The following is a 16,801-nucleotide window of genomic DNA, read 5'->3' as shown; positions in this document are numbered from 1 at the left end:
GTTTCTTTTATGGCTGAGTAATATTCCATTGTATATATGTGCCACATCTTCTTTACCCATTCATGTGTTGATGGACGATTAGGTTGCTTCCATGTCCTGGCTATTGTAAATAGAGCTGCAATGAACATTTTGGTACATGACTCTTTTTGAATTATGGTTTTCTCAGGGTATATGCCCAGTAGTGGGATTGCTGGGTCAAAGGGTAGTTCTATTTTTAGTTTTTGAGGAACCTCCATACTGTTCTCTACAGTGGCTGTTATCAGTTTACATTCCCACCAACAGTGCAAGAGGGTTCCCTTTTCTCCACACCCTCTCCAGCATTTATTGTTTGTAGATTTTTTGATGTTGGCCATTCTGACGGGTGTGAGCTGATAACTCATTGTAGTTTTGATTTGCATTTCTCTAATGATTAGTGATCTTGAGCATCCTTTCATGTGTTTGTTGGCAATTTGTATATCTTCTTTGGAGGAATATCTGTTTAGGTCTTCTGCCCATTTTTGGATTGGGTTGTTTGTTTTTTTGATATTGAGCTGCATGAGCTGCTTGTAGATTTTGTAGATTAATCCTTTGTCAGTTGCTTCATTTGCAAATATTTTCTCCCATTCTGAGGGTTGTCTTTTCGTCTTATTTATAGTTTCCTTTGCTGTGCAAAAGCTTTTAAGTTTCATTAGGTCCCATTTGTTTATTTTTGTTTTTATTTCTATTTCTCTAGGAGGTGGGTCAAAAAGGATCTTGCTGTGATTTATGTCATAGAGTGTTCTGCCTATGTTTTCCTCTAAGAGTTTTATAGTGTCTGGCCTTACATTTAGGTCTTTAATCCATTTTGAGTTTACGTTTGTGTATGGTGTTAGGGAGTGTGCTAATTTCATTCTTTTACATGTAGCTGTCCAGTTTTCCCAGCACCACTTATTGAAGAGGCTGTCTTTTCTCCATTGTATGTTCTTGCCTCCTTTATCATAGATTAGGTGACCATATGTGCGTGGGTTTATCTCTGGGCTTTCTATCCTGTACCATTGATCTATATTTCTGTTTTTGTGCCAGCACCATACTGTCTTGACTACTGCAGCCTTGTAGTATAGTCTGAAGTCCAGGAGCCTGATTCCTCCAGCTCCGTTTTCCTTTCTCAAGATTGTTTTGGCTTGAGATAAAAATCTCATTTTTGAATGACTGAGTCTAAGAAGTTGAAGATGTTGTGGGCGGTATTTTGTGTTAACATGGGGAAAAATGTGTATTTAGTCCCTTACGGGAAAATGAAATAATGAGTCATCTCTGAAAGAATGACAGGCTTTGTCCATATCAGAGTCATGCAGTAAATATAAGATAAATTTACAAGCAAGATATTTAGGAGATTCTATGAGAAAGTTATGGTTTACAAGGTTTACACAGTTTTGTGAAAAACTAAATAATAACCTAATATTTTCATCTTGTGATAGATGAGAGGTTGACCTTTTAAAGAAGACTCTATATAGCTTCAGTCATAAGAAGAATAAGTAAAACTTACTGCTTGGAAACTTTGGCTACACAAACGTTTAGGTTTAAATGATTCTTTGAAAAAGCAACACCAACCAGTCCAGCAACATTTCTAATGCTATTACCTATAGACTCCTTGACCACACATTTTTCCTTCTTTCCAATGGCCCACATAATGGTCTTCTTTGTTCAGTGCTTTGTTTGGGATCCTGTATTCTCCATACCTGCCAAGGGGAATAAAAACATCTTAAGATGCATTATGCCATATTCACCTTTTATGTGTATACACTGGCAAATATAACAAGAACAGAGAAAAGATCTGTTGATACCTAGAGGAGGAAAGGGGTAAATGGGGTCTTGGTTTAAGCTGTTATCTATTACCTAAGCTATGTGGCAAGTCTTAGACGAGTGGGGCATCAACACCACTACACAGATCAATTAGGTGTTTTATCCCAAGTCCAATGAAAAACAGAAAACCTGTGGTTTAGGCCTATTTCCACCACTAATTAGCTGCATCACCTTGGGTAAATACAGGTACCCAGCTCCCTCATCTGTGTAATAAGGGGGGTATATCAGATTAGCTCAAGTCTCTTCTCATTCTGAAATTTTATTAAATGGAGATTAAAAGACATCATAAAAATTTATATTATCACACACACAAAAAATCACCTACACAATTTATATTATAATCTTTTGATATAGTAAAATATATCAGTTCTCTAACATGATACAAAATACTTCACTGCCATATATTTACAGTGTTAGAAAACATAAGTTTATATAAAAATAGTGTCATTTGAGTACCATTAGGATACCATATCATTTAGAAGATTTCCCCTTCAACAGATCACAGAAATTAAAGATGAATTAAAACTACTGAAAGGAAAATTTCTCTATGTCCTTTGTGTAAAGGGGGCACTTCTATATCAACAATCTCAACATCAACATTACCCAAGGTCCTCAGTCTTTACAACTAAGAAATGGATAGAAAACACAGTCCCACGTCAACAGATGGAAGCTGTGTAACCTGAGATAACACAGCTGTCAAGGTAAGTGATTCATTCTAGACAAATCAAGGCTGCACCCTGGATTCCTAGCTCTCTTCATGTTCATACATGTCCATTATAAGCCCTAATCCACTTCCAAAAGCACAAAACAAAATTCTACCAACTGTCTTGAAGATAACTCTAAACACAAAATAACATAATTTAAGTCTGTAGTTGAATTTACACTCATGTTCACGAAGTTCTTACCCATCTTCCAAGCCATTCCTGAACATGCCAGAATAGATCTTTCCATCTGGCCACTTCAAAACCCCTCTGGAATGCATAAGTAAAGAATAATACATGTCAATTAATGTTTATGATAATCAGTACTTTTGCAGTACTTAGACTACCATCCTGACTCCAGGCATAAATCCAACTGTAAACATTCTCACCTGCCATGAGGCTTCCCTGAAAGCCAGCGTCCATCATAGGTTGCATCCTTTAGGCGAGGATCCTTGTAGAAAGTATATTTGGCACTGCGCGAAATGGGTGGTTCCTGCCTCTGAATACTGCTGCCACTTCCATAAGGTGGAAAATCAGACATCCCCCTCAAAGCCTGATCTACAGCTTGGCTTATAGCCCGGAGCCACTTTGTCTAGGAGCAAAAAGTAAATTTCAGTAAGCTTAAGGCAACAACTCATCAAGCACTGCTTTAAATCCTGCTAGCTTTCCTTGGTGTGAAAAAACTTCTGACTCCTAATACTCTCCTTATTGAGTAATACTGATTGGCTCTTGAAATAAACTGCTTTATGTTTGAAATTGCTACACTAAAACAACAACAGAGAAGCAAGAAGAACTAGAATCTTGCAGCCTGTGGAACAAAAACCACATTCACAGAAAGATAGACAAAATGAAAAGGCAGAGGACTATGTACCAGATGAAGGAACAAGATAAAAGCCCAGAAAAACAACTAAATAAAGTGGAGATAGGCAACCTTCAAGAAAAAGAATTCAGAATAATGATAGTGAGGATGATCCAGGACCTTGGAAAAAGAATGGAGGCAAAGATCGAGAAGACTGCAAGAAATGTTTAACAAAGACCTAGAAGAATTAAAGAACAAACAAACAGAGATGAACAACACAATAACTGAAATGAAACATACACTAGAAGGAATCAATAGCAGAATAACTGAGGCAGAAGAATGGGTAAGTGACCTGGAAGACAGAGTGGTGGAATTCACTGCCACGGAACAGAATAAAGAAAAAAGAAAGAAAAGAAGTGAAGACAGCGTAAGAGACCTCTGGGACAACATTAAACACACGAACATTTGCATTATAGGGGTCCCAGAAGGAGGAGAGAGGAAGTACCCAAGAAAATATTTGAAGAGATTATAGTCAAAAATTTCCCTAACATGGGAAAGGAAATAGCCACCCAAGTCCAGGAAGCACAGAGAGTCCCAGGCAGGATAAACCCAAGAAGAAACACGCTGAGACATATAGTAATCAAACTGACAAAAATTAAAGAAAAATAATTAAAGGCCACAAGGGAAAAATGACAAATAACATACAAGGGAACTCCCATAAGGTTAACAGCTGATTTCTCAGCAGAAACTCTGCAAGCCAGAAGGGAGTGGCATGATATATTTAAAGTGGTGAAAGGGGAGAAGCTACAACCAAGATTACTCTACCTGGCAAGGATCTCATTCAGATTCGATGGAGAAATCAAAAGCTTTACAGACAAACAAAAGCTAAGAGAATTCAGCACCACCAAACCAGCTCTACAACAAATGCTAAAGGAACTTCTCTAAGTGGGAAACACAAGAGAAGAAAAGGATCTACAGGGCTTCCCTGGTGGCGCAGTGGTTAAGAATCCACTTGCCAATGCAGGGGACACAGGTTCAAGCCCTGGTCTGGAAAGAGGCCACATGTCGCGGAGCAACTAAGCCCTTGCGCTACAACTACTGAGCCTGTGTTCTGGAGCCCATGAACCACAACTACTGAGCCCACACGCCACAACTACTGAAGCCCACGCACCTAGAGCCCATGCTCTGCAACAAGAGAAGCCACTGCAATGAGAAGCCCGCGCACCGCAAGGAAGAGTAGCCCCCGCTCGCCACAACTACAGAAAGCCTGTGCGCAGCAACAAAGACCCAATGCAGTCAAAAATAAATAAATTAAATAAATTAATTTTTTTAAAAAAAGGACCTACAAAAACAAACCCAAAACAATTAAGAAAATGGTAATAGGAACATACATATCCATAAATACCTTAAATGTGAATGGATTAAATGCTCCAACAAAAAGACACAGGTTCACTGAATGGATACAAAAACAAGACTCATGTATATGCTGTCTACAAGAGACGCACTTCAGACCTAGGGACACATATAGACTGAAAGTGAGGGGATGGAAAAAGATACTCCATGCAAATGGAAATCAAAAGAAAGCTGGAGTAGCAATACTCATATCAGATAAAATAGACTTTAAAACAAAGAATGTTACAAGAGACAAGGAAAGACACTACATAATGGTCAAGGGATCAACCCAAGAGGAAGATATAACAATTATAAATATATATGCACCCAACATAGGAGCACCTCAATACATAAGGCAAATGCAAACAGCTATAAAACAGGAAATCGACAGTAACACAATAATAGTGGGGGACTGTAACACCTCACTTACCCCAATGGACAGATCATCCAGACAGAAAATTAATAAGGAAACACAAGCTTTAAATGACAAAATAGACCAGATGGACTTAATTCATATTTATAGGGCATTCCATCCACAAACAGCAGATTACACTTTCTTCTCAAGTGCACACAGAACGTTCTCCAGGATAGATCACATCTTGGGTCACAAATCAAGTCTTGCTAAATTTAAGAAAATTGAAATCATAGCCAGCATCTTTTCCGACCACAACGCTATGAGATTAGAAATAAATTACAGGGAAAAGAACATAAAAAACACAAACACATGGAAGCTAAACAATACATCACTAAATAACCAAGAGATCACTGAAGAAATCAAAGAGGAAATCAAAAAATACCTAGAGACAAATGACAATGAAAACACAACAATCAAAAACCTACGCAATGCAGCAAAAGCAGTTCTAAGAGAGAAGTTTATAGCATTACAATTCTACCTCAAGAAACAAGAAAAATCTCAAATAAACAATCTAACCAAACAAACTAGTGGTTACCAGTGGGGAGAGGGAAGGGGGAAGTGGCAAGGTAAGGGTAGGGGATTAAGAGGTACAAGCTACTACATATAAAATAAATAAACTACAAGTATATGCTGTATAGCACAGGGAATATAACCAATATTTTATAATAACTTTAAGTAAAAAAATTTGAATTGCCAAAAAACAATATAACCTTACACCTAAAGGAACTAGAGAAACAAGAACAAACAAAACCCAAAGTTAGGTAGAAGGAAAGAAATCATAAAGATCAGAGCACAAATAAATGAAACAGAAACAAAGAAAACAATAGCAAAGATCAATAAAACTAAAAGCTGGGTCTTTGAGAAGATAAACAAAATTGATAAACCATTAGCCAGACTCACCAAGAAGATAAACAAAACTGATAAACCATTAGCCAGACTCAGCAAGAAAAAGAGGGAGAGCACTCAAATCAATAAAAATTAGAAATGAAAAAGGAGAAGTTACAACAGACACCGCAGAAGTACAAAGCATCATAAGATACTACTACAAGCAACTTTATGCCTGTAAAATGGACAACATGGAAGAAATGGACAAATTCATAGACAGGTATAACCTTCCAAGACTGAACAAGGAAGAAATAGAAAATATGAACAGACCAATCACAAGTAATGAAATTGAAACTGTGATTAAAAATCTTTCAATAAACTAAAGTCCAGGACCAGATGGCTTCACAGGTGAATTCTATCAAACATTTAGAGAAGACCTAAAACCCATCCTTCTCAAACTCTTACAAAAAATTGTAGAGGAAGGAACACTCCCAAACTCATTCTACAAGGCCACCATCACCCTGATACCAAAACCAGACAAAGATATTACAAAAAAAGAAAATTACAGATGAATATCACTGATGAATATAGATGCAAAAATCCTCAACAAAATACTAGCAAACAGAATCCAACAACACGTTAAAAGGACCACACACCATGATCAAGTGGGATTTATCCCAGGGTGCAAGGATTCTTCAATGTATGCAAACCAATCAATGTGATACACCATATTAACATATTGAAGAATAAAAACCATATGATCATCTCAATAGATTCAGAAAAAGCTTTTGACAAAATTCAACACGCATTTATGATAAAAACTATCCAGAAAGTGGGCAAAGAGGGAATCTACCTCAACATAATAAAGGCCATATAAGACAAACCCACAGCAAACATCATTCTCAATGCTGAAAACCTGAAAGCATTTCCTCTAAGATCAGGAACAAGACAAGGATGTCCACTCTCACCACTCTTATTCAGCATAGTTTTGGAAGTCCTAGCCACAGCAATCAGAGAAGAAAAAGAAATAAAAGGAATACAAACTGGAAAAAGAAGAAGTAAAACTGTCACCGTTTACAGATGACATGATACCATACATAGAGAATCCTGAAGATGTCACGAGAAAACTACTAGAGCTAATCAATGAATCTGGTAAAGTGGCAGGATACAAAATTAAAGCACAGAAATCTTTTGTATTTCTATACACTAACAACGAAAGATCAGAAAGAGAAATTAAGGCAACAATCCCATTCACCACTGCAACAAAAAGAATGAAATACCTAGGAATAAACCTATCTAAGGAGGTAAAAGACCTGTACTCAGAAAACTATAAGACACTGATGAAAGAAATCAAAGATGACACAAACAGATGGAGAGATATACCATGGTCTTGGATTGGAAGAATCAACATTGTGAAAATGACTGTACTACCCAAAGCAATCTACAGATTCAATGCAATCCCGATCAAATTACCAATGGCATTTTTTACAGAATTAGAACAAAAAATTTTTAAATTTGTATGGAGACCCAAAAGACCTGGAATAGCCAAAGCAATCTTGAGAAAGAAAAATGAAGCTGGAGGAATCAGGCTCCCTGACTTCAAATTATGCTACAGAGCTACAGTAATCAAGACAAAATGGTACTTGCACAAAAACAGAAATATAGATCAATGGAACAGGATAGAAAGCCCAGAGATAAACCCACACACCTATGGTCAACTAATCTATGACAAAGGAGGCAAGGACATACAATGGGGAAAAGACAGTCTCTTCAATAAGTGGTGCTGGGAAAACTGGACAGCTACATGCAAAGGAATGAACTTAGAACACTCCCTAACACCATACACAAAACTAAACTCTAAATGGATTAAAGACCTAAGTGTAAGACCAGACACTATAAAACTCTTAGAGGAAAACATAGGAAGAACACTCTTTAACATAAATCACAGCAAGATCTTTTTTGACCCACCTCCTAGAGTAACGGAAATAAAAATAAATAAATGGGACCTAATGAAACTTAAAAGCTTTTGCAAAGCAAAGGAAACTATAAACAAGACGAAAAGACAACCCTCAGAATGGGAGAAAATATTTGCAAATGAATCAATGGACAAAGGATTCATCTCCAAAATAGAAATGCAAATCAAAACTACAATGAGGTATCACCTCACACCAGTTAGAATGGGCATCATCAGAAAATCTACAAACAAATGCTGGAGAGGGAACCCTCTTGCACTGTTGCTGGGAATGTAAATTGATACAGCCACTATGGAGAACAGTATGGAGGTTGCTTACAAAACTAAAAATAGAATTACTGTATGACCCAGCAATCACACTACTGGGCATATACCCAGAGAAAACCATAATTCAAAAAGACACATGGGGGGCTTCCCGGGTGGCGCAGTGGTTGGGAGTCCGCCTGCTGATGCAGCGGACGCAGGTTTGTGCCCCGGTCGGGGAGGATCCCGCATGCCGCGGAGCGGCTGGGCCCGTGGGCCGTGGCCGCTGGGCCTGTGCGTCCGGAGCCTGTGCTCTGCAATGGGAGAGGCCGTGGCTGTGAGGGGCCCACGTACCGCGAAAAAAAAAAAAAGACACATGCACCCCAATGTTCATTGCAGCACTATTTACAATAGCCAGTACTTGGAAGCAACGTAAATGCCCATCAACAGACGAATGGATAAAGAAGATGTGGTACATATATACAATGGAATATTACTCAGCCATAAAAAGGAAAGTAATTGGGTCATTTGTAGAGATGCGGATGGACTCAGAGACCATCACACAGAGTGAAGTAAGTCAGAAAGAGAAAAACAAATATCATATATAAATGCGTATATGTGGAATCTAGAAAAATGGTACAGATGAACCGGTTTGCAAGGCAGAAATAGAGACACAGATGTAGAGAACAAACGTATGGACACCAAGGGGGGAAAGTGGTGGTGGTGGTGTGATGAATTGGGAGACTCGGACTGATATGTATACACCAATATGTATAAAATAGATAACTAGTAAGAACCTGCTGTATAAAAAAATAAAATAAAGAACAGCAACAACAAAATTCTACAGTCTTGGTTTAATGAAGATTTATCAGACATAATTATGGATCATTAGGCAAGCAAGAACAGTTTTTATTCCTTTCTTACCCCCATAGAGACAGAAAGAGCCCGGCCAAAGATGGAAAGGAAATACCATGATGGACTAACCTTTTCCTGGGGTGTTGATGAAATGAGAGTGAACTGCTCCTCGGGTGTAGTTATCTTTAGGCCATTCCTAAAACGTTCACAAGAATAAAGATCAGTAAGTATGACAACCTGTCATTACAACATCCATCCTCAAATATGAAAAGCAACTTGTTTATTTCAAAGGGATCAGAAGTCAATTAAATTTAAATATATTCAATGTTCTGGGTGTGGTTTCCACGGTGGGAAAAGGACACAGTTATTTCTCTGGGTTAAACTACGGGGATGAGAACAATGGAGAAGCCCTTCCACCACTTGTCATGATTTGTCATGCTCTTCACAGCAGGGCACTTACTACCTACGTACTGGGAGGGTAAGCCTTCTTGTGCAGAATGGGGAGGGCTCCTGAGCCTTCCCATTTTATTCATGTCTAAGGAAACAAACTGGCTAAGTAACAGAGGAAGGGAATGAGGTTGGGGGGACACTTACACACCACCAGCTTCTTCAGAAAGTGGCTCTGCCCACAGTGTGGCCAAAGGGAAAACATGGTGTGTGGAGAACTGAAACAAAGAACATGGAGACACATCTGAGAAAGCCCATGTGGGCCCTGGGGTCGCTGCTGCAGAACCCCTTTCAAATGGTTAAGTCCACCTCAGCCACATAGTCCCCATAACATAACTAACCCCAATGGTCTCGCCATGTCTGCTGCAAGGACCCCTTCAGATGGCTTACACTCATTTTCAAGTTAGAAACTAAAAAAGCTCCCTGAAATCTGGCCGGTACCACAAAAGCAAGCTAAACAGTCTCTTTCACTCAAGAGTTTCAGTAAAATCACAATAGTTTGTAAAATAAACTGATACTACGATTAATTAAATACTCATAGTACTGCACCTTCCAGGGCCTCTTTTAAGGTTAGGAATCCAGCATACCTGGGCATGGACTAGGGCATCATTAAAGAGAATGAACCAATTCACAGAAAACCTCCCAGCATGCTGCAGAGACAGGGCCCGGTTACTGCTCTCACACAGCAGTCGACGCTCTGGCTTCCTCAAGGAATCCTGGTATTAAAAACAAATACAAAATTGAAGTATCAAAATTATTTTCTGCAAAGAGAAGATGAAAAAGATACAAATGACATTAAGGAGAATTTGTTGGTCACAGCTTAGCTTGGTGTTAAACCTAAATTCAGACGGGATCCAAACATTTCACAAAATCAGTGCTCAAAGGAAAATAAAAAGATAGGAACAAACAAAAGAGGGAGAGACATATTCAGAAAGGATTCCTAGCCAGGAGGGAAGGTGTTGATATTTAAAGCCCCCACTGCTGTGGTCCTTAGTTGCCCTTAGAAAAGGGGTCATTAAAGCATTATTACCATAAATAAGTGAGAAACCGAGAAAATTATGGCAGCTGTTACGGATAAGCCTGCTGTTTGCTGGGATATCAACAATTGGCACGGTTTACCGTCATTTTTCCAGGAAAGGTCTTCCAGAAACCCAGTGTGTATTCTGCTTCCTTCCTTTTCCTGCCGAGATGGAGAGCAAGAGACTCATAACAAGAACTGGAATCCTGCAGTTTCTGGTATTCTGGAGATGTCTAGAGGCCAATAATTAAGGAGGGAAAAAAGAATATAAAACAATTGTCCAGAATTTGTAGACTCAGTGTGGTTTAGATATGTAGTAATAATTTAGGGAGGGAAGCCAGCCTAAGAACAGATATGGTACACTAAAGGGAGCTGAGGAAAAAGAAGACTGGTTCCAGAAAATCCTACCACACACAGGTACATATGCAATAGGGGAAGAACTCAAGGGGACAAGAAATATACACTGACAATTATCAGTGAGGAGAGCAGCAGAGAACTCAGGATAGGCCAGGAATTCTCAGGGGTTTTGGTCTCGGGATCTCTCTGTTTTGCTTCTGTGGGTTATTATCTCCTGATATTTACCATATCAGAGAATAAAGTTTAAAAAACTTTATATCTTTATTAACTCACTTCAAATACAATAACATTTTTAATGAAAAATAACTAAAATTTCCAAAACAAAAAAATGTTTCATGAGAAAAGTGGCATTGTTCTACATCTTTTCCAATCTCTTTATTATCTGACTTAAAAGATGACGGCTGGATTTTCATATCTGCCACTGCATTTAATCTGTTAAGATTCTTTATTTGAAATAAATGAAGAAAATCTTGCTTTTTAAAGATATTTAGTCGGAAAAGGAGGAGGATTTTAATAGCCATTTCATATAATTGTGGATATTCTCCTTTGAAACTATACCAAAACTTGTTAAGTGGTAGTTTCTTAAAGAGTAGCTAAAATGTGGAATCTGAAACTACATCAAACTCTTTGTATCCTGTTACATTAAAATTCACTGGTCTATCCTACATTTTGAATAGATTTTTTTTTAAAACCTATGCATGATTTTATAACGTGTGAATTGGACGTTTGAAAAATACTGGTTCAGTGAATTATGCAGATCTTCCAAATGTTGATACATTTTATTGTATCAAAAAGCACATTAAATCGTCACCAATCTCATCAGAAAGTCTTTAAATATTGGAAAAATGCCAAGCTTGTAGTGATACACACGTTTTCCACATTTTAATTTTTGCTTAAAAATTCAGATTTTATCATTGGCAACAAATACTGTCAGTTGTTCTCCTTGAAGTGACAGGCTCATTTAACCCCCTTTTTTGAGAAAGTATCTGTCAAATACCCAAGACTGAATAACCACAGTTTATCTGTCAATTGTTCTTTCAAGTTAAAAAAAAAAAAAAGTGCTGCTTCAGCAGCACATATACTAAAATTGGAACGATAAGCAGAAGATTAGTATGGCCCCTGAGCAAGGACGTGCAAATTTGTGAAGCATTCCACATTTAAAAGAAAAAGGCAGCTTTCAACTCAAACGATCTCAATCTTGTGCTTTTCCTTGAAAAACATTCATACTTTGGGATGCAGCAGAGCTGCTTTCTGTGTACTCCCCATTTCATCATGCAGAATATTAAAAAGATGTTGTATTTCTGTGTGTGGTGATAAATTTAACTAGACTTACTGTGGTCATTTCATAATATGTACATATATTGAATCACTATGTTGTATACCTGAAACTAATAAAATGTTATATGTCAATTATATCTCTCTCTTTTTTTTTAAAGATGTATACTCAGTGGTTGATGTTAAAAAGAATAATTTTTACTGCTTTACCAAGAATGTTTTTTAAGTGAAATTGGCAATTTTTTGTTTGTTTATTAACTGCAAGTACATGCCAGCAAAGAACACAATGACTGAGTATAGTTTGGTGCCACTGCCTTGATTCATGCTAAGGAGCCAGCAGTTTGACCCATCTTTATCTCTGCACCATCAGTGCAAACGACAACACAGTGTAATCAGCAAATGTCTTAGTACTGTCCTGAAAACAGTTTGATCCTGCCATCTCCTGAAAGGGTCTCTAGAACCCCCAGGTGTCTGTGACCAAGCTTTGAGAATCAACCACGGGATAGGGTATAATTGCAGTGTCTTGTGGAGAGTGAGGAGAAGGTAAGATGAAAAGATGATTCCTCACATTCGTAATTACTTTACATTCCACAGTTCTCAGTCATTCATATCCATTTTTTCCATTCATTTAAGGAACATTTAATGGTATCTACTACATATGGAATATTCTGTTGAATGCTAGGGATAAAAAAATAAGTAAGGCACAATCTTTGTCTTCTGGGAGCTTATAACTAGGCAGAGAAGACAGAAAAACATATAACATACCAGAATAATACATTGGTTTTGTTAATAGGTTATTGGAAGAGACAATATAGTAAAATAGTCAAAGGAAGAGACTCTGGAGCCAGAATGCTCTGATATGAATTCTAGCTCTACCAATTCTCAGCTATGCCTCAATTCTCTCATCTGAAAAAGGGGGATGATAGTAATAATATCTATTTCACAGAGTCGATGTGGAGATTAAATGAATATATATAACATGCTTAGAACAGTACATGGCACATGGAGCGCATTTAATAAATATTAGGTATTATTTTTATTTAAATAATTTTATACACATATAATGTCTCAGCTATACCTTACACTTACTAAATAACAATTCGCAGTGATGGAACATAGCCACGTGTTTTGAAAAACACAGACGATTTTGATCCCCAACCCTGGCTGAGGATCACCGACATAATGTGATAAGAAAATAATGGGGACAAAAAGTACTAGCAAAACACAGAGAAGGGAATAAGAGATGGGCAGGGAAAGGAGTGGAGTATGGTCAGAGAGGGCTTCATTTTCATGAGGAAAAGATTTTTGACTCAAGCCTTGAAGGTTTCCCATAATGAGGATAGAGGAAATATAAAGCATATGAGAACTATATCCAGGGAATCTGAACTAACATGTAGGACACAGGGTAGACTATAAGGCTAGAAACAAAAGAGAGTATCAGACTGTGAAGGGCCTTTAATTCCAAACTAAAAGAGCGTGGATTTTTTACACAGAATTAGGACTCTTCAGACTGGAAATAGTACAGTATCAGACTCTGAACAATTCCAAGCTGATCTAGCTGATTTTTGATTAATTAAGGACATACTGAGTGAAATCTGTATCTCATTGGGATATTTGTGTAGCTCAAACCTTCATAGCTGAAATTAGATCAGTTTGGGGTAACACTGAAAACAGACAAAAGAACAGACCCACAAGACCACAGTAGGATCAAACGTAGAAAGGCCACATCAATTCCTAGATCACTCTGGAGACAATATCTGTCCAGAGAAGGAGATAGATTCCAAGATTTGAAAAATCCTGAACTATAAGAAACACTAGAATCATTATGGTTTCTCTGGAGCCCTTCAGAATTGAAACAAAATAAAACAACACGTTTCAGTACAATTTCAAAGGTGACTGCCTTAGGACCAGCTTTAACATATACCCATATCCTAGAGCAGTGCTAATTTTCTAGGACTCCACCTAACTAATTTAATACAGAAAGTGAACTCATTAACATTTGAGAAAATCTTGCAACACTGTGATTTCTCATAGCATATGCCAAGGTGACCCAAATACCTGGCATAAGTCTATCATGAGTCCAGGCTAGGTGCTGATGCCACTGCCGTACAAGTGTGAGTCATTATATAGGAAGGCAGGGTTTTAAACAGTTCTGTGTAATTGTACTCAGTATGTACTCAAACTTGGACAACTATTGACTGAGTAGCACAACTGGGTCTCAACTTTAGACTTTCATAAAATGAATAAAATTAATCTTGTTAAGGTCCTGAGAGGAAACTGAATCTACAGCAAAGAACACTAGATATACCTACAGTCATACTTTCTTCTTTCATTTCCCTGAAGAAAAATAAATTTAGACACATTATAAATATTAAATTAGTGTAGCTCCAGATCTTGGGGTAGCATAATTCAAACAAACAAACAAACAAACAAACAAACTATGATCCTTGACTTCCCAAGTGTCCAAAGGAGGTATACATGAGAGCTTACCACTTCAAAACAAGTAGCAAGCTTTAGCAAAACTTTGGCATAATTATGAAGTCGTCTGATTGGCAAGAAAAACAAGGTATTCAATATTTCCATCAATTGGGTGTTTTCATCATTCACTTCTGATAAATCTTGCAATAGTTCCTGGTTTTTATTTAGGAAATCACTGAAGGTAGAGAAAAACAGGGATTCAGTTAATCATTTTGGTACTGACGACATGCATGATATTGAGTAGACATATTTCACTTGATACTACCTTTTTCAAAATGTACATTTTTAGGTGCTATGAAAGAAAGCACCAGAAGATTAATACAATGAAATAAACCAGATGTAATTAAAAGAATTTCCCTGCCTATAAAATGGGATTTGGGGGTATAAAAAGTAGCAAATGGTAGCAGTAGTAACTCTGTAATAGAGATGGTTAATCACAGGCTTGTGCCTGAAGTTCTAGGAAATGAATCATACATCCCACAGTTTCAGGGAATAATTGGAGACCAGCTGACACATTTACCTGTTAATTTCCAAGCCAGAAGTTACAGCAATAAATGGCAAGACTAACTGCTCTAATTAGTTGTGCTACACAGAAATACTGGAGGAAAAAACAAAGCTCTTTGCTCTAACAGAATTGGCGTGGAATATTAAAATACTTCTAATTTCTTCTTTTTTTTAATTGTTTATCATCTAATAAGAGTTTATTACACGACAGTAACAAAAAGCTGTAGGTACCAGTACTACAATTAACAGGAAATAGTAAAGCAAATTACATGTGCAGATTTTAATGTTGACACTGTCAAAAGCATTCAAACTGAAGCCAACATTTAGTTTTTATATTCAATTATATATAAGTTCATAATTAAAATTTTACTGCAAATTTTAAGCCTGATTAGTAACCCATTGAGACTATGCTCACCAGACTAAAACACTTAAAAGATTTGTAAAGTAGTAAGAGTTGGTGGAACAGAGCAATACTCATTATCTGCCACTTAATGAACAATAATTCTGTGCCAGGTACCACCCTGAGTGCTTTACAAGCACTACACTACAATTCTCAGCTACAAGGCTTCAAACAAAACAACGTCACACAAGACTATAAAGCAAAAATGAATAATTTTATAATCCCTTAGAGAACTATGGAATAAAGAGATGTTTAACTCAGAAATTATAAAATATTATCTTAGAAAGATGGAAAAATATGTAATAATTTCCAGGAACCCATAAGTTCAACGGCACAAAGTGGACTGTTTTATAATGCAATTAAGAGAGCGTGCCCCGAGGAACATGGCCCAGATTTTTGTTTATATTGGCCTGTTGGATGTTCCTACTTCCTCCACCACATCCTATTGCTGAGATCAGCTGGGGAAACTTATTTAACCCTACAGAAGTATTCTGCTTTGACCTGCTCCTGAGAGATGGAGGTGGTACATGGTGAACACATACTCCCTCTGACCACATTTCTTCTGGATGCCCAGTACTAGACCAGAAATGTTCCAACACTTGTAAATCCCTATTACCTTTCTGGACTCACTCAAGTTCTTGCCTGTAGACTTTCCCAAAAGGGGCCCTAGTATGCTCTCAGAAAACCTGAACTACTCTGTTTAGCTCATCTTCTCTTGGGAGCTTTGAATCCAATAGTGGCAATATTGCTCTTTCCTTATATGGCTAGGTTTGCACTTGTTATTCAAAAAATAAATATATTAAAGGTAAAAAACCACCCAAGTGTCCATTGACAGATGAATGGATAATCAAAATGTGGTATATATATATATATGTATATTTTACCACAATATTAAAAATATATATATCTGATGATCAAACCACCAGGCTAGCCTGAGGTGAATGGCTAAGTGATAAACCAGCTAAGTGATGAAAGCTTAGGCAGATTCACTAACTGCCCATGGGCTCAATACCTATACTCTAGAGATTCTCAAAGTGCTCTCTTTTTAAATGAATACCTTAAAGTAACTTAAATTACTGATTTTGTAAATAGAAGTTAAAAAAATGTCATTACTGCCTTTAACTATGTAAAACCCTGGGGTTCATGAACCACTGTTTAGGAAATGCTGCCCAAATCCAAACTTAATATCTGCTTCCACAGCTCAGAGTCACCCAGAGTTCATTAATTGCTTTCCACTTGTCCAGGCTCTCGCAAGAGGCTTTCACTTATGTCATTTGCTTTAGCTGCTCTAACAAGGAATCA

General features: G+C 37.4%; 1 protein-coding gene and 1 non-coding gene across 9 annotated transcripts in view; one reads left to right on the top strand and one right to left on the bottom strand.

The window, feature by feature from the left end:
• The window catches only part of ALS2 (alsin Rho guanine nucleotide exchange factor ALS2), an 86,248-nt gene that overhangs the window by 20,491 nt on the left and 48,956 nt on the right, over window positions 1-16,801 (bottom strand). For all 8 annotated transcript variants that reach the window (XM_030854477.2, XM_060302047.1, XM_060302049.1 and 5 more), the window contains 8 exons: window positions 14,608-14,770; window positions 10,587-10,718; window positions 10,055-10,183; window positions 9,615-9,685; window positions 9,150-9,216; window positions 2,909-3,111; window positions 2,724-2,789; window positions 1,596-1,694 (listed from right to left, as the gene is read on the bottom strand). In XM_030854477.2, the coding sequence (XP_030710337.1) occupies window positions 1,596-1,694; window positions 2,724-2,789; window positions 2,909-3,111; window positions 9,150-9,216; window positions 9,615-9,685; window positions 10,055-10,183; window positions 10,587-10,718; window positions 14,608-14,770 (930 nt within the window). The remainder of the gene's footprint in view (window positions 1-1,595; window positions 1,695-2,723; window positions 2,790-2,908; window positions 3,112-9,149; window positions 9,217-9,614; window positions 9,686-10,054; window positions 10,184-10,586; window positions 10,719-14,607; window positions 14,771-16,801) is intronic.
• Window positions 11,901-12,003, top strand: LOC115852947 (U6 spliceosomal RNA). The gene has a single exon (XR_004039329.1). It is a non-coding gene; the product is annotated as a U6 spliceosomal RNA (small nuclear RNA).

The sequence above is a fragment of the Globicephala melas genome, chromosome 7, assembly GCF_963455315.2.
Source record: "Globicephala melas chromosome 7, mGloMel1.2, whole genome shotgun sequence".
NCBI classification, from domain to species: domain Eukaryota; kingdom Metazoa; phylum Chordata; class Mammalia; order Artiodactyla; family Delphinidae; genus Globicephala; species Globicephala melas.
Note: the sequence above shows the minus strand (reverse complement) of the source record. Positions and strands in the feature narration are given on the sequence as shown.